We start from the raw sequence: 18,601 nt of genomic DNA, 5'->3' as shown, positions 1-18,601 counted from the left end.
AATTCATAAGTGAAGCCATATGGTCCTAGTGCTTCCTATGTGGTTGGTTATTAATTACTGACTTCAGTTTTTGTTCAATACAGGCCCATTTAGACTGACTGTCCATTTTTTTCTAGTATGAGTTTGGGTAGGCTGTGTCTTTGAAGAAATTGATCCATTTCATCTAGACTATCAAATTTGTGAGATTAGAGTTGTCAATAATATTTTATTATTATTTTAATGTCCATGAGATTGGTAGTAATGGCTCCTATTTCATTTCTGATATTACTAAAGTTCTCTCTCTCTCTCTCCCTCTCTCTCCCTCTCTCTCCCTCTCTCTTTCTCTCTCTCCCTTTATCCTGTCTAAAGGCCTATAAATTCTATTAATACTTTCTCAAAAAACTTAGCTTTTGGTGCCATTGATGTTTTCTCTTGATTTTTTAATTTCAAATTCATTGATTATTGCTCTAATCTTCCTTTTCTTCTGTTTACATTAGGTTTAATTTGCTCTCCCTTTTCCAGTTTCCTAAGGTGCAAGCTTAGATTAGTGATTTCAGATTTCTTTTTGTTTCTCTATAGGCATTCGATGTTATACATTTTTCTCTAAACATTGTATTTGCTGTATATCTCATAAATTTTGAGTCATATTTTTACTTTCAATTTTTTTGAAATTTTAAAAAATTCTCTTGTAACTTCTTCTTTGTCCTGTGTGTATTTAGAAGTGCGTTGTTTAATCTGTGTGTATTTGGGGATTTTCCAGCCATCTTTCTGTTATTGATTTCTAGTTTAATTTCATTGTGGTCTCAGCCTATTTTGTATGTTTTTTATTATTTTAAATTGTTAAGATGTGTTTTGTGGTCCAGAATGTGGTCTATTTTGGTTAATGCTCCATGTAACTTTAGAAGAATGTATATTCTACTTTTGTTGCAATAAGCGTTCTACAAATGTTAATTAGATCCACTTGATTGATGGTGCTGTTCATTTCAATTATACCCTCACTGGTTTTCTGTCTGCTAGATTTTTCAATTACTTATAGAGTAATTGACAAATTACTCTAGAGTTGTTAAATTGCCCAGTTATACAATGGATTAATCTATTTCTCTTTGCAATTCTATTATTTTTCCTCATCTCTTTTCACACTCTGTTGTTTGACACATATATATTAAGATTTGTTATAGCTTCTTGAAGAACTGACCCCTTTATCATTTTGTAATAATCCTTTTATTTCTGATAATTTTATTTGCTTTGAAGTATTTTTTGTCTAAAATTAATATAGCTACTCCAACTTTATTTTATTGCATTAACATGGTATATAATTTTCCATTCTTTACTTTTAATCTATCTGCATCTTTAATATTGGTTTCTTGTAGACCACTCAGTGCTATTAGGAAATAATTTTACTCACCTTGGTTAAAATAAGTTTTATCCAAAAGACAGGCAATAACAAATTCTGGAAAGAATATGGAGAAAAGGGAACCCTTGTACATTGCTGGTAGAAATGTGCATTACTACCACCACTATGGAGAACAGTTTTGAGGTTCTTCAAAAACTTAAAAATTGGGCTATACTATATGATCCAGCAAATCCACTGCTGGGTATATACCTAAAAGAAAGGAAATCAATATATCAAAGAGATATCTGCCCTCTTGTGTTTGTTCCAGCACTATTTATAACAGGTAAGACTGGGAAGCAACATGTGCATCAACAGATAAATGAATAAAGAAAAATATGGTTCAAATACATGACAGAGTACAATTCAACCATAAAAAAAGAATGAGATCCTGTCATGTGCAATAATACGGATGAAACTGAAGATCATTATGTTAAGTGAAATAAGCCAGGCACAGAAAGACAAAGATTGCAGGTTCTCATTTATTTCTGGGATCTAAAAATCAAAACAATTGAACACATGAACATAAAAAGTAGGATGATCACCAAAGTTTGAGAAGTGTAGCAGAGGGCTGCTGAGGAGGTGAGGATGATTAATGGGTATGAAAAATAGGAAGAATGAATAAAACCTACTATTTAATAGCATAACAAGGTGACTATAGTCAATAATAACTATATTTTTTAATATCTAAAACTGTATAATTGGATTTCAATGCTAACAAGCCTGGCTTGTTTCATTACAACTCAATGAATAAATACTCGAGGAGATGGATAACCCATTCTTCATGATGTGCTTATTTCATATTACATGTCTATATCAAAACTTCTGTGTACCCCATAAATACATATACCCGCTATGTAACTACAAAAATTAAAAATAAAATATTTAAGAAAAAATTTGAAATTTTAGTAATAATTGTTTTCTTGCCTAGGAGGCCACTTTTACCCGTTTGACCATACAATCAATCCTCATTATTTACAAATGCTATATTTACAAATTTATCTACCTATTAAAATTGTCTTATAACCCTCAATCAATATTCACAGATTTTCATGGTCATTTGCAGACATATGCAGAAACGTGAAAAATTTTCATCACTAGAATGCATATTTTTGCCTGAAATCAAACAAAGTGACCTCTGCCTTCTTCTTTTAGCTTTCATGTTCTAAATAAGCCCTTTATGCATTCTATAGAGTGTCACAATTTTGCATTTTTAGGCTTTGCTTGGTCATTGTGCTGTTTAAAACGGCCTCAAGCGTAGTGTTGACGTACTGTCTAGTGTGTTCCTATGCACAAAAAGAAGGATTCAATAAAAAAAAATGTGTGTTATATAAACTAAATTCAAATAAGTTATAGTACTGTTGACCATGAGTTTAATGTTAATGAATTAATAAATGAATAGAAAATGTATTAATCTGTGCATGATGCTCTTTGGAAAACACTGAAGTAACATCTATTCTATGTTATGAAGTATGGAAAAGATGAAAAAATAGCTGAATTTGCGGGTTCATGAAATGGTAACTGAGGATAAAATTTATAATTTTTTAAAATAATCAAAGTGGTCAGCTTTCTTTTGAAAGTAATGTTGGGTGGCAAGTTAGAAAAGTAATGTAGAACAAGAAGCTATAGAAGAGCTTTTAAAACGCCTCTTAAATGTTTATACAGGAGAAGGATATGTGGAAGCGTAGTTCAATGCTAAAAAGACTGGCTTGTTTCATAAGGACATTGGCAAACAAACTTACAATCAAATGATATTTCAGTTGACAAAAAATACTGTAACCATAGGGTTTCAGATATCTCACTCTGCATTTTCCCTAGGAAAATAGTTCAACATTTACTAATTCAGTGTTCATGGCAAATTTGTAGACTATAAATACTACAAATAACAAGAGTCAATTGTACAAAATAAAATTCAATAAAATTGTGATGGTTCATTATGCCAAAATTCCATTAAAATCAGAAAAAGATGAATTATTTAGAAATCCCTGACCTAACACAGTAGGAGAAGAAAGAGAAAAACATACAATTATTACAAAGAAGACATCAAAGTTGTGATTATATGAAGAAGAAATTATATATCTATAAATTCAAGATTAATAAAAACATCTGTAAATTCAAGATTAATAAAATCATACTATCATAAGAGAGTTCAATAACTTTTTAGGCTACATAGTAAATACAAAATTCAATGTCACTTCTTCAATTAAGCAGTTATGTGTTAGTAAATGAAACAAAAATAACATAACTAGGAATATCAATAGAAGTACAAATATAAATAACTTTAGCAAAATAAAGCTTCTTGTCATTAGCAAAAAGCTCTGCAAGTCTTTACTAATTCTTTTAGAAAAGAAATAACTTTAAATAACAGGTTGCCAGGAATGCCATGTAAATGACAGAAAGACAACACCTAGAAAATTAATTCCCAAATTTACAGCTATTTTAATTTTAAAATGTTAATACAACGATTGATATTCATATAAAATAAATATCTCTGGGAAAATAAGAATTACTACAAAAACTTAAAAATAAGGGCACTTCAGAGGGCTAGGTTGTGGATAATCTCAATAGAACAAGAACAAAAAGCAAGACTATAATAAGTTCATAAATGTGATAACAGTAAGAATAAGACAAAGAAAGTAATCTGAAAATTTTCTATTTATTATTAAAGATATATTCATTTTGGAACATCCATCATGCAATTAACAGATTCCTCTATAGCTATGTTTTTGCCTTTAGTCCAGGGTACCGGCTTGAGCCAGACATCACATTTCTCTATGTCTTTTCAGTGGAGTCTGCCTTTTCTCTCATTACCTATTAATTTCTATATTTGAAGCCAATTCTAAACCTTTCTCCCTCCCTGTTACAGCTTTCAGAGCATTTGTCTGTGCATAAGATACCCTAATCCTCCCTCTGCTTTTCATTGGTACAGTCTTCTATGTAAATTCTTAACACTTGTTCTCATTCACTGGATATTTCAGCACCTTAATAGCCTTCCTGTGATCCTAAGCCCATCCAGGATGGATTTAACTTCCAAAAGATGATTTGCTTAACATTCTAGCTTTTCAATTCATTTTTCTCCTCATCTCCATTAAATATCTCCTCTTGTCAGAGAAAAATGACATCAGATGGAATTAAACAGGGAAGGAAGACTTCTGCAGCAGGGATTGAGACCATTGCAAGAAGGGGGAGAGAGTGAACTCAAATCCTATGAAACAAAAGGCAGGAGAGTTTTCAAGCAGTGAGGTGAGCTAGTGGGGAAGTACTGAGGAATGTTGGGCAGGGAGGGCATTGGTCAATGTGATTAGGCCATCTGTAATTGCTGATTGGCACTTAACAAAGGCAGGTTCTTGTGCCCACACAGACACTGGGAAAAATGGTTTCTATCTTCCCAGTGATTACATTTCAAAAGGATGGCTCCCATATCCCTGAGAAATACAATATTGGATTGTCAAACTGCTAGGGGCTGGGAAGAGATTTACATCTTGAAGAGGCAGAGAAAGAATTGAAATTGCATGTTTTCTAAAATAAATGCTTTAATAAAAGGGAGGTTAGGAACCTGTAGTTAGGAAGAAACCTGTCTAAATTTTCATCAGGCTGAGGAAAAGGGTAATGTCAGATTGCTCACACTGCTGTGACTATAGTTACACCTAAATTTATCTAAACTAATTGTGCACTAACCTTGTCTCTTAGCTCAGTGTGTTGGTACATGAAGAAGTGAGGGATACACAGACCAGAAACAGTCTATGTGAGGGAGGAGATAGACTGTGTTCCACACAGTGCACAGCAGGATCACACTATCCCTCAGAAGCACGCAGATGCCTTGTGCTTTTATGATTTCCTTCTTGATTACTCCTCCCTCCTTAATATATGTACATAATAAGCCATATCTCTCTAACTTTTCAACAAGAACAATGCAATATTAGTCAATTCCCACACTGCTATAAAAAAAACTACCTAAGACTGGGCAATTTATGAAAAAAAAGACATTTAATTGGCTCATGGTTTTGCAGGCTGTAAGAAAGCATGGCTAGGGAGACCTCAGGAAACTTACAATCATGGCACAAGGCAGAGGAGAAGCAGGCACATCCTACATGCCTGAAGCAGGAGTAAGGGAGGAAAGGGAGGTGCAACACACTTTTAAACAACCAGATCTTATGAGAACTCATTCACTAGCACAAAACCAGCAAGGGGAAAATCCACCCCCAAGATCCAGTCACCTCACCCCAGGCCCCTCCTCCAAGATTACAATTTGACATGAGATTTGCAAAAAGGCATAAATCCAACCATATCATTCTGCCCTGTCCCCTCCCAAATCTTATGTTCTCACATTGCAAAATGCAGTTACGCATTCTCAACAGTCTCCTAAGCCTTAACTCATTTCAGCATTAACTCAAAAGTTCACAGTCCAAAGTCTCTTCTGAGACAACGGTAGTCCCTTCTGCCTATGAGCCTATAAAATCAAAAACAAGTTAGTTACTTTCAATGTACAATGGGGGCATGGCATTGGCTACATACTCCCTTTCCAAAGGAGAGAAATCAGCCAAAATAAAGGTGCTAGAGGCCCCACGCAAGCCTGAAACTTGGCAGGGCAGTCATTGAATCTTAAAGTTCCAAAACAATCTCCTTTGACTCCATGTCTCACAACAAGGCTACACTCATGCAAGGGGTGGGCTCCCAAGGTCTCAGGAAGCTCCACCCCCATGGCTTTGCAGAGCTCAGCCCCCACGGCTACTCTCAAGGGCTGGTGTTGAGACCCTGTGCTTCTCCAGGTGCATGGTGCAAGATGTCAGTGGATCTACCATTCTAGGGTCTGGAGGATGGTGGCCCTCTTCTCACAGCTCCACCAGGCAGTGCCCCAGTGTAGGGGCTCCAACCCCGCTTCTTCCCTCCACACTCCCCCAGTATATATTTCCCCATGAAGGCTCTGCATCTGCAGTAGACCTCTGCATGGACAGACATATGTTTCCATATATCCTTTGAAATCTAGGCAGAGGCTCCCAAACCTCAACTCTTGCTGTCCATGCACTCACAGACTTAACACCACATAGAAGCCTTGGCAATTCCAGCTTGCACCCTCTGGAGCAGCAGCCCGGGAAATATCTGGAGCTCTTTTAGCCAAGGCTGGAGCTGAAGCAGCTGGGATGCAGGAAGCAGTGTCTCAAAGTTGCACAGGATAGCCAGGTGGGGACATAAATCCAAACCATATCAGATGTTGCTCCCATTTAAACACTAATCAGCTTAAAAGTCAAGAAAGCCATTTCTGGCGGGGTAAAAGAGTTGGTTGAAGAGACGCTGTATTTTCTTCACTCCTCTGTACTTTTGATTGGATTTTTACTTTGCTTTCAAAATTTTATATATATTTAAGAGGGACACGTGGAGTCTGTGCTTTTAGTGTACCCATCACCTGAATACTGAATATCATACCCAATAGGGAATTTTTTAACCCTTTCCTCTCTTCCACGCCCTCCCTGTTTGGAGCCTCTAATATCTATTATCCTACTCAACATGTCCACATGTATCCTTCATTTAGCATCCCACCCATCAGTGAGAACAAATAGTACTTGTCAGTTTCTGAGTTCTTTCACTTAGGATAATGACCTCCAATTCCATCTATGTTGTTGCAAAAGACAATATTTCACTCTTTTTTATAGCTGAGTAGTATTCCATGGTATGTATATGCCACATTTTCTTTATCCAATCATCCATTGATAGATACTTAGGTTGATTCCATACCTTGGCTATTATAAATGGTGCTGCAATAAACACAGAAGTGCAGGTATCTTTTTATATAATAATTATTTTCCCTTTGGGTATGTACACACCGTAGTGGAATTGCTGAGTCAAATGGTCGTTCTATCTTTAGTTCTTTGAGAAATCTCTGTACTGTTTCCCATAAAGATCTACTAATTTACATTTCTACCAACAGTGTTTAAGCATTCCTTTTTTTGCACACCCTTTCCAACATCTGTTGTTTTAACAATTTAATAATAGCCATTCTGACTGATGTAAGATGGTATCTCATTGGGGTTTTATCTTGCATTTCTCTGCTGATTCATGATGTTGAGCATTTATTTATGTTTGGTTGCTGCTTGTATGTCTTCTTTTGGGAAAAAAAATCTGTTCATATCCTTTGCCCACTTTTTAATGGAGTTATTGGTTTTTTATTGTTTTTATGGTGGTACCATGCTGTTTTGATTACTATAGCTTTGTAATATAATGTGAAATCGGGTAATATGATGACTTTGGCTTTGTTCTCTTTGTGTTGGATTGCTTTGACTATTCAGGCTCTCCTTGGGCTTCTTATGAATTTTAGGATTGTTTTATCCTAATTCAACAAAAAATAACACTGATAGCCTGATAGTGATTGCATTGAATCTGTAAATTGCTCTGGACAGTAAAATAATTTTAGTGATATTTATTCTTCCAATTCATAAGCATGGAATATTTTTCCATTTGTTTGTGCCATCTATGATTTTTTTCAACAGTGTTTTGTAGTTACCCTTATAGAGATCTTTCACTTCCTCGGTTAAATGTATTCCTAGATATTTTATTTATTTTTTGTAGCTATTATAAATGGAATTGAGTACTTGATTTGGTTATCAGCGTGATCATTGTTGGTGTATAGCAGTGCTGCTGATTTTCGTATATTGATTTTGTATCCCTAAACTTTACTGAAGTCATTTATCAAATCTAGGAGTCTTCTGGAGGAGTCTTTATAGTTTTCTGTAAGATAGTAAGATCATGTCATCAGCAAACTGAGATAGTTTGGCTTCCTTTTTTCTAATTTGGATGCTTTTTTCTCTTGCCTGATTGCTCTAGCTAGGACTTCCAGTACTATGCTGAATAGGAGTGGTGAAAGAAAACATCCTTGGCTTGTTCCAGTTCTCAGAGGGAGAGTTTTCCATGTTCAGTATGATGTTGGTTGTGAGTTTGTCATATACGGCTTTTGTTATTTTGAGGACTGTTCCTTCAATGCCTAGTTTGTAGTAATGGCACTAACATAGGAGACAGAAAGAATCCAGGCTTCATCAAGCATCATTATATGATTTCCAATTTTAGTTAAAATTATTCCCTGCTGTAAAATGCCATCAGGGATAATGCTTGCACACTGTTTATGATCCCTAGAAAATGGATTCTTCCTAACTACAAAGTAGCAACTTTGCTAATCTTTAAATATTATTCTTTTCCAGACTGTGACAAAGACATGCTGATCAACATTCTAACTCAGCGCTGCAATGCACAAAGGCTGATGATTGCAGAGGCATACAAGAGCATGTATGGCCGGGTAAGGTCACTTTATCTTGACCTATTTCTAGGGCAATCTCCTGAAAGACTCACAGAGAATCAGACTTATTTTTTTAAATCTCAGATTGCAAGCCTCTCAGATACCATTGTATGTCAGAAACAGTTCAAGTTCCTCTAACATGTTTTAAGGAATGAAATCTATATTATGAAACAAATATACATGTGAAATATGTTCACACTCACAGTGACCAGTGACCACAAGTTCTCTCCCCAGAATCATTCCGTGTCCCCAAATGAAAAGTTTTAATAACCTTACATTGCCAGAGGGTCCAATTAGGCTTCAAGTGTTGTGCTGGAAACGCCCCTGCCTAGAGCTGTAGGGAAGGCTTATAAGAAACTAATGATCTCCGGTCAAAAAATAACAGCTTTTCCTACAATTCCCTGCAGGTCCTCACCTAACTCTCAACCAAAGTGAATTCTCTACTAGCTTTTCCTTTCACTGGCATGCAGCTAGAGAGACCATTAAAAAAAGAATGGCAGTTTAAAAACAGTTTAAGGCAATAAGACTATCTATAGTGTTTGAAAGTAATCACACTCTAATTTCACAGCAACTACCATTTAAGACTCCTTGCTTGTGTTATGCATTTAAACCACAAATTCAGAACAAAAACTCTTCAGGCCAAAAGGGCAATTACCTCATCAGCTGAGCTTTATCCATAAAACACTAGCATAAACGTTTTCTGTAGAGTTAGTCCATACAAATTTACTCCACCTCTAAATCCCAGTCTTTGAACAACTATAATTAATACATGAAATAAAAGATAGCCCTCAGCTTTAGGTTGAGTTAATAATCTAAAAGCCACTTCCACTAGTGACATTAGTTGAATTAAGCCAAATTAGAAGAGCAGTTACACCTTCTTTTCCATACAAACTGTTACCTCAGCTTATGTTCCCCCGGCACCAGTACTAGATTTCTTTTGAAAGAGAATATGAAAACCATAAAAGTTGTATCATTGGTAATCTAACACTGTTTTAATATGCATAGTGCTATAAGAAATGTCATTTTTGAGTAACTTTCTTTTTAACCCAAAGGTTTACATACATGTTTTCTTTTTATATATCAAGTTAAATTTAGCCTGAAAACGTTACTTTATCAAGCTCTACAAAAGTATGCTAAAGCAGAGTAAAATAATTTTAAATGAGTTACTTACACTCAAGGAATTTTAAATCTACTAAAGAATTTATACTCCAGTGAAGAACTTTTCGCTATACATGTAAAGTCTCAGAGTTTCTTAAACCCTCAGTTTTGCTGAATAATTCATACCTCCTGGAAAACCTCAGCTGATACACTAAATTGCACCACCTGGAAAACTGGAAGTCATATTTGCCTCTCTCCTCTGAAATACCCTTGTCATTGACAATCAGTTATCAAGTTCTGTAAATTACTTCTTTTCTCACACTTCTCTCTTCAAACTCACTTACACGATCTTAATTTACATCTTGATCATTTTGTGTCCTGACTAATGCTGAAACTCCTAACTGGTCCCGGTTACCCTTAGTCCCTTCCCACTCCAGTCCTTCCCCAAACTGTAGCCAGAATGACTCAAGACCTAAATTTTCACACATCACTTTGCCCCTTTAATCCTTGAATGTTTATTTCTCCCTACAAATATCCGTGTGTCCATGGATTACTCAGAAGTGTGGGGAATCCTTGGTCCTTAGTCATGTTGGGAGCAAGATAAAGACCAAGTGACAATGCAGAGACAGCAGAAAGCTTTACTTGAAGGAAAATAGGAAGCAGAGTTTATTTAAAGAGACAGGACATTCTGTATAAGGCCAACAAACATATGAAAAAATGCTCATCATAACTGGTCATTAGAGAAATGCAAATCAAAACCACACTGAGATATCATCTCACGCCAGTTAGAATGGCGATCATTAAAAAATATGGAGACAACAGATGCTGGAGAGGATGTGGAGAAGTAGGAACAATTTTTCACTGTTCATGGGAATGTAAATTAGTTCAACCATTGTGGAAGACAGTGTGACGATTTCTCAAGGATCTAGAAATAGAAATTCCATTTGACCCAGTAATCCCATTACTGGGGATATACCCAAAGAACTATAAATCGTTCTACTATAAAGACACATGCACACATATGTTCACAATAGCAAAGACCTGGAACCAACCCAAATGCCCATCAACGATAGACTGGACAAAGAAAATGTGGTACATATACACCGTCAAATACTACACAGCCATAAAAAACGATGAGTTCATGCCCTTTGTAGGGACTTGGATGAATCGGGAAACCATCATTCTCAGCAAACTGACACAAGAACAGAAAATCAGACACCACATGTTTTCACTCATAGATGGGTGTTGAACAACGAGAACACATGGACACAGGGAGAGGAACATCACACACTGGGGGCAGTTGGGGGGGGTAGGGGAAAGACAGCGTGGGGTGGGGAGGAATAACATGGGGAGAAATGCCAGCTATAGTATGAACCTACAGTAAAAAAAAAATAAATTTTAAAAATAAATAAATAAAAAGAAACAGGACATTTTGAAAGATGAGGCAGAGCGGGCTGCTGAAAGAGAATGGGCCGGCAGCACCCCGCGAGTCCTGCGTCAGGTTTTATAACATCAGATTTTTTCCAGACATTTCCCTGCCTGTCTCGAGTCTCTGCCTTTTTTTTTTTTAATCTAGTTTTCCTGCTTCTGCCGTAAGTCTTTACCCTTTCCCTGCCTAGTTTCTACCAGGTTTGTGGGGCCCTCCCTTACTATTAGTCAGTGCAAGTATTGGATAGGAATTCTACCTAATGGCTGCATTGCTCATTACCGCCACCCCAGGAAGGTCACACAGCAGTCAAATTTATACTTGCTGGGCCTACATATTTCTTATTAATTTCTCCTTTGCCTTTTTTCCTCCTTTCTGCTTTCAATTGACAAATTGTCTACCCACTCTTGCATTAGAGATGCTATTAATATGTAAATGGTGGGTGGTCCCTGGGGCCTGAGTCTTCCCAAGCTTTTCCTTTCTCAAGGGCTCCCCCACCTGCACAGGTCTAGATACCTGCCTACTCTAACACATGGAAGAAACCTAATGCCTCCCCAGGACTCACAAAGCCTTGCTTGCTTTGTTTCTGCTCTCTGTCTTCATCCCTCTCCCCTTCCCTAACACCTTTCACCTGCAGCCAAATGGAACTGCTGTACTTGTAGTTCTTCACATTAACCACGCCTGCCCCTCGCCTCCAGTCCTGTTGTTGCATCTGTCTTCAATAACCTGACTTCAGCATCACATGCTGAAGATCTGTCATCCTTCCAGATACTGGACACAAGACCTCACAGCCCCCCACCAGAACAAATGCAACAGACCTGGCTGCTAACACATCCTTTTTGTAACTTCCTCACAGTAACTAATGACACATCTGTGAGCTTGTTTGTATCTGTTTCACTTTACCATGCTCTAAATCCTTGAGAACTGGGATGATTCTTGTTCCTCCTAGAGCTTACCACAAATGTCTGTCTAGCAAACCAAGATTGCTTAATTCATGTTATTGAATGACATCGTAAAGGCACATCTAGCTGCAACTCTTGCAATAACACACAGGCATGCTTTGGCTGCTCGGGGCAGCCTGTCACACTCACCCTCGGCTCTGACAAGCTGTTTCTTGCCTGGTTCCAAGAGGTCCTTGTGTATAATGCTACCATGGCCCTTGCCATATTGAGTTTTGCTGGTTCACTTTTACATCTTGCCAACAACACTGTAATCTCCCGGAAAACCAGGGACTGTATTATTTGCTGCTCTCCCTCCAGAGCTCAGCCCAGGTCTGGCATAAAAGAGGCATTTTGTTTACAGAATCAGCGCATCTAAGGAATCGTATTCTGTCCATTTACTTTTTTTTAAAGAAAAGGAAAAACACCCTTTCATTATCCACTCTGTAGTTAAAATGAATTCATGCCAATTGCCTAGATTTCTCTGTTCTCTCATTCCTTGCCCTGACTGCTACCAGGTAAATATCCCTGACCATCAGTAAGGCCTTCTTGACATCTACTTCTGCTTACATTTAGGACTACCTCTTCTACCTGGCCAAGGTGTATCTCTGTGGTGAGAATGTATACATTAGCCCCCATGCTAATCAAATGATATTTTTAATTTATGTTAACAAGAATAATCAAGAGTTGAAAGAACTATTTTCTGAGTGCTGAGTGAAGTGAAATTCTCAGCATGCTCCATAAACACTTATTCCTTGACATTTTGCATTGGTGCAGAGTGGCTGAATTTCATCAGCTTTGCCTTACCTATTGCAGAAACTAATCCCTAGACTCAACTAAAAATCCACTTGGAATTCCGCTGATTGACATATTTATCAGTATAATTCATGAGGTCACTTCCAACCTTCCCCACCAAAGCAAGTGCTAGTTAAAAGCAATGCAGTGGAAGAGAACAATGGAATTCCCTTGCAGATGGGGAGAAGTACACACAGTGATTCTTGAAGGAGTTTAAATTCAGCATTGAGGCACTACGTGTTCTCATTTTTCACCTAAAACAGGGACTATCTGCTCTAATATATGCTGGTGTCTGTCATTCATTTAGCCTGCACTGTTGGTTAAGCAATTTAGCGCCAGGGCTCACTTGCCCAAAGGTAAAACTTGAACCAAGGTTATCTGACTCTAACACTGTCTCTTCCACAGCTTCTCAGTAATGCCTGCTGTTCTCAATGGAGCAAACATTGACTTAGAAGAGCAGATATCAACACTGTTAATCACCTCACGTCTTTCCAGGTTTTGCTCAAGTGTCGACTACTCAAGGGGGACTAATCTAAAGTTGACACTCACTCCAAGGCTTATGCAGGAGCTCCAGATACCCCTCAGCTGACCACAGGAGGAAGTCCAGGGCAACCTATCTCGTAATAGTCTTGGCCAATCTTGCTCTGTTGCCCAACCTGGAGTGCAATGGCATGATCTCAGCTCACTGCAACCTCTGCTTCCTGGTTCAAGCAATTCTCCTGCCTCAGCCTCCTGAGTAGCTGGGACTACAGGAGCATGCCACCATGCCCAGCTAATTTTTGTATTTTTGGTAGAGATGGGGACTCACCATGTTGGCGAGGCTGGTCTTGAACTCCTGACCTCAGGTGATCACTCGCCTCAGCCTCCCAAAGTTCTGGGGTTACAGGTGTGAGCTACCACGCCCAGCTGTTGTTCTTACTGTAGAGTAAGAACCAGAAAATTGACTTGTCCCATTCCAGTAGCTGTAACTGTAACTTCAGTTTTTTGTTTTTTGTTTTTGTTTTTTCCTATCATTTCCACCTTACACCTAGGACTTTTATGTGGAATGGTCAGGTACAAGAGGGGCAAAGCCATTTTCATACAGTTTCCAGAAAGCGATGATGACCCACACATAGTGTTCCCAAAAGAATGATCCTTGTCCTTATGATCTGTGATGATGAGATTCCAGAGGGAATCCAAGTGACTGAACCAGAATTGAGTTTGAATTCCTATGCTCACTTTTGATGAGGCTACCACCCAGAGAATCAATCAGGACACCCCGAAGTTGGTATTGTAACCGCACAGTGGGTTCTCTTTGCCCACTGACAAGACAGAGCCAATTTATCAAGACAGTGGCATATAAATAGAGTTTAATTCACACAGAGCCAGCGTACAGGGGACTGGCATTCTGTTATTACTCAGATCAGTCTTTCTGCAAACTTGGGCATTGGGGTTTTTAAGGATAATTTGGTGGGAAGGGAGTCAGAAAGTGAGGAGTGCTGATTGCTTGGTTCAGAAATGAAATCATAGGGAGTGAAAGCCGTCCTCTTCACTGAATCAGCTTACTGCTGGGTGGGGACCACAAGCCCAGATGAGCCAGTTTATCCATCTGGGTGTTGCCAGCTAATCCACCGAGCACAGGGTCTGCAAAATGTCTCAAGCACCGAACCTTGGTTTTATAATAGTGGTATTATCCCAAGGAACAAGTTAGGGAGGCTCAGAATGGCACAGCCTCCAGCTGCAAGACTCCTAAACCACAATTTATCATCTCGTAGCTAATTTGTTAGTCTTGCAAAGGCATTCTAGGGGATTTGTTTTAGAAAAGGGTTATCATCTTTGTTTCACAGTGAAACTGTAAGGTAAGTTCCTCCCAAAGTTAGTTCAGCAGATGCCCAGGAATGAACAAGGACAGCTTGGCAGTTAGAAGCAAGATGGAGTCAGTTAGGCCAGATTTCTTTCGCCATAATCATTGTCTCAGTTGTAAGTTTTGCAAAGGTGGTTTCAGTATTAAGAGAAAGAAAGAAGCATCGTGCTCAGAAAAGGTCAGCGTGAAATCCCAAATTTTCAAAATAGGTTTACATGACCCTCTTCCTCCGTCATGGTCATTTTCCAGGAAACTGAAAGGAGATTATTATTTTTCAGAAACTACTGAATTCAGGGACCAGACTTCCCTCCTGAGCTAAGTAGGCCAGACGAAGGTCAAGAAGATAGAGTGAGAAATCTTCCTGAGCTGATCAACTGGCAGCAATACCAGAAGCCTAGGGACAGCAGAGAGCATCAAAGTTCTATCAAATACCTTGACTCTTAGTCTATTGTTGAGTGCCTTTTTTTTTTTTTTTTTTTTTTTTTTTTTTTTTTTTTTTTTTTTTTTTTTTTGACAGAGTCTTGCTCTGTTGCCCAGGCAGGAGTGCAGTGGTGTGATCTTGGCTCACTGCAACCTCTGCCTTCCAGGTTCAAGCAGCCTCCTGAGTAGCTGGGATTATAGGTGCAAGCCACCACACTTGGCTAATTTTTGTATTTTTAATAGTGACAAGGTTTCACCCTGTTGGCCAGGCTGGTCTTGAACTCCTGACCTCAGGTGATCTGCCCGCCTCAGCCTCCCAAAGTGCTGGGATTACATGCCCAACCTTGAGTGGCATTTTTAATAAAACTGCATGACGGTCAGAGTGCAAGTAGTGTGGAAAGCCAAAAACATGGGGCACAGATTATTTTCATGGACGCAGCAATGTGGCTGAAGTCAGCTGATTGAATGAAACAGCAATATTGTAACTTGAAAATGTGTCATCATTTGTGAGGACCTACAGAAGCCCCATGAGGTGATCAAAGTCTGATGCAGCCCTCTGCCAGAACTGCAGGGGTAATGTCCTATAAATTGTGGTTTCCTTTCCCATGACAAACACAAGTCAATCTTTGACAAAAGTGACCAGATTGGCAAGCGGTGGTAACCTTGGCATCAGAAACATAGAATGCTTTACCACATGTCCAACTTTGGATGGTGTGTATATTGTGATGTCCAGTCTGATGATGAATCCAGGTAGCAATTGCGTGATCTGAGCAATGCAGGCAGATCAGCACCTGGATTCCAATGGGTCTCATCAGAGAATCAGTCCTTACTGTGAACAGCTGTAAGAACACAAAAGTTACCAGCACCTGCAATTTTTCCCCACAGACTACAGAAGGAAACTCCTGTTGAATATGCAGTTTGTGTTTTTCCAAAAGTTAAGCCAAAGAGAAAGCCTAACAACCCAAGAGTGAGTAAAAAGATTGAGTTTATCAAGGGGAACACTGTTGAGAGCTGTAATTGCCTTGATGTCTTCCCATGGGGCGAGAATCATTCATTTTCAGGCTTGCACAGGTATTTCTGAGTTGAGCACCCGCAGCAGCACAGTGGACACTATCTGGTTTCAGCTTATCTGAATCACCAGCCAACCAGGCCATGGCATTAAGAGCAGCTGATTGAGGTCCCCACTGAATCAGCAGCTTGCTGACTTCCCCCTGAGTTTCCCCCGGAAGAATAGCTACCATTTTTTTTTCCATGTAAATTTAAGGCACTGCAGGGTCCAGGCCTGGTGGATTCTTCAAAGTGCCACTTCTATTTGACAGGTGAGACTTGCTGGTTTCCTTCCACCTTCTCAGTCCAGGCATCAGGGTCACGATGCCTCCATGGATCAGGCATTCAGTTTCTAGAAGAGTCCAATCACAGGCCAGTAGCTGATTTCTAAAAGGGATATACCTGAAAATGTATCAGGAAGGCAACAAGTTTAAAGCATCAACAGACAACTTTGAGAGGCGGATCTCCGTCGCCAGAGGCTCCAGTCAGCAAACCATCTGTCACAGAAACTCGTGCCTGAAAGTGATCATTAGGCGTATGGGGCATCATAGGTAGTAGCACTTCTTACATATGCTCTTTTCCTATGGAAACCCTTCCCTCCAGTATTTAGGAGCATTCACGGAAGAAACAAATAAACATGAATACCAAGCAAATTCAACAGTGGAAGTTATAATAGTCCAAAGCTCTCCAATCATAAGGTTTTTTGACTTTCCTTCTTCATTTTAAACCTTGCTCAAACCCAACCTTTGAATTTGAGTGTACTTCCATCTATGGGTCCAGGTAGAATGGCAACATGGACACCTGCATCGGGCAAATTTATATATCCCGGAGTCCTCCTGCCCCACGAAAGGCAAGCGTGCATAGCCCTAGTCCTCAATGGAAACAGGAAAATCTCTGTCCCAATCCCACTCATCTTTTCTTGAAAGCAGTAGAAGCTGGGGGAGAAGGAAGGAAAAGATCAGGGGACATGGAGAGAGCAGCTCTGTATCTGTCAGCATGACACATTGATGTCCTGTACATGGCTGTGCACACTTTAATCAAATTAATTTCCAATGGTTTTGGGCTATACAAAGTCCTACATCAGGTGCAACTTCTTCATTACTGACCCCAGGTGTTTCAGCTTTGTGGACCCTTGAGTCAGAGGTCAAAACTACAGTTATTTCATAGCCAAGGGGTTTGAGCCCTTTGACTGACTTGGGTTTCACTCACAGGTGAAAATTATTATTATTATTATTATTATTATTATTATTTTGAGACAGAGTCTTGCTCTGTTGCTCAGTTTGGAGTGCAGTGGTGCAATCCTGGCTCACTGCAACTTCCACCTCCCGGATTCAAGGAGTTCTCTGTCTCAGCCTCCTGAGTAGCTGGAACTACAGGCGCCCACCACCACACTGGGCTAATTTTGATATTTTTAGTCGAGACGGGGTTTCACCATCGTGGCCAGACTGGTCTTGAACTCCTGACCTTGTGATCCACCCACCTCGGCCTCCCAAAGAGCTGGGATTATAGGCATGAGCCACCACACCCAGCCGTGACAATTGTTTTAAATGAGTCAGTATTTAAAATGGACTCTATCTTACTTGCTAACCTATGTTCACAATAACATCTCTTATCTCGAGTTTTTGCCTGTTGACATAAAAGCTGAGGAAATTTCCCAGGCAGCATATTATTATTGCCCAATATTTTTATTCCACCTTGTTTTATATTTCCCCAAATTAATCATTTTTATGCCATTGTGTAAGTTAGTGTTTCATTAGTTTTGTGATTTTAATTTATTTATACAATTTTCTTCTAATAACCAATGCTATCTGGTTTCAATGTGATGTTTTTCAAAAGGACATACATTAGCAGTTCCTTTTCTTTTTTTCTTTTTTTTTTTTTTTGAAATAAACGAATGTTAAATTATTTCAGTCTTGTCCTGAGAATATCGTCATCATTTCCTCATTGTTAAATATTAGTTTAGATTGCTATAGAATTCTGAGCTGAATCCTAGCTATTTTTCCCTACATCCTTGCAAATACAACTTTAATTTTTCTTTTTCTGGCCCTTATCAACACTTTTGAGAAAGCTCTTCTCACATCGAGAGGTATGATTTTGTTTGTTTTCATTCTTTTTTCTATAGATTCTTTTACTCTCTGGATGCTTTTAAGATAGTTTTCATTTTTGGTATTCTGCAGTTTCACTGTGGTACTCAGCATGCTTGTATATTTTTGTCTAAATCGCTGAGGATTCACATATTATGGAAGACTGCAAATAGTGTCTCTCTCTACATTCTCTCCTACTGTGAATCCTATTAGACCAGACTCTGTCCTTCTCCTTCACTCTTTCAAGTCTGTTAACTTTATGTTCATACCATAGATTTCTTGTCTACATATATGGA

At 38.7% G+C, this 18,601-nt stretch overlaps 1 protein-coding gene across 2 annotated transcripts in view; it reads left to right on the top strand.

The window, feature by feature from the left end:
- Positions 1-18,601, top strand: part of ANXA10 (annexin A10) — a 98,823-nt gene that overhangs the window by 40,421 nt on the left and 39,801 nt on the right. For both annotated transcript variants that reach the window (XM_017507569.2, XM_037731048.1), the window contains one exon: positions 8,560-8,654. In XM_017507569.2, the coding sequence (XP_017363058.1) occupies positions 8,560-8,654 (95 nt within the window). The remainder of the gene's footprint in view (positions 1-8,559; positions 8,655-18,601) is intronic.

The sequence above is a fragment of the Cebus imitator genome, unplaced genomic scaffold, assembly GCF_001604975.1.
Source record: "Cebus imitator isolate Cc_AM_T3 unplaced genomic scaffold, Cebus_imitator-1.0 Scaffold378, whole genome shotgun sequence".
Lineage (NCBI taxonomy): Eukaryota > Metazoa > Chordata > Mammalia > Primates > Cebidae > Cebus > Cebus imitator.
This window is presented reverse-complemented; position numbering and strand designations above follow the sequence as displayed.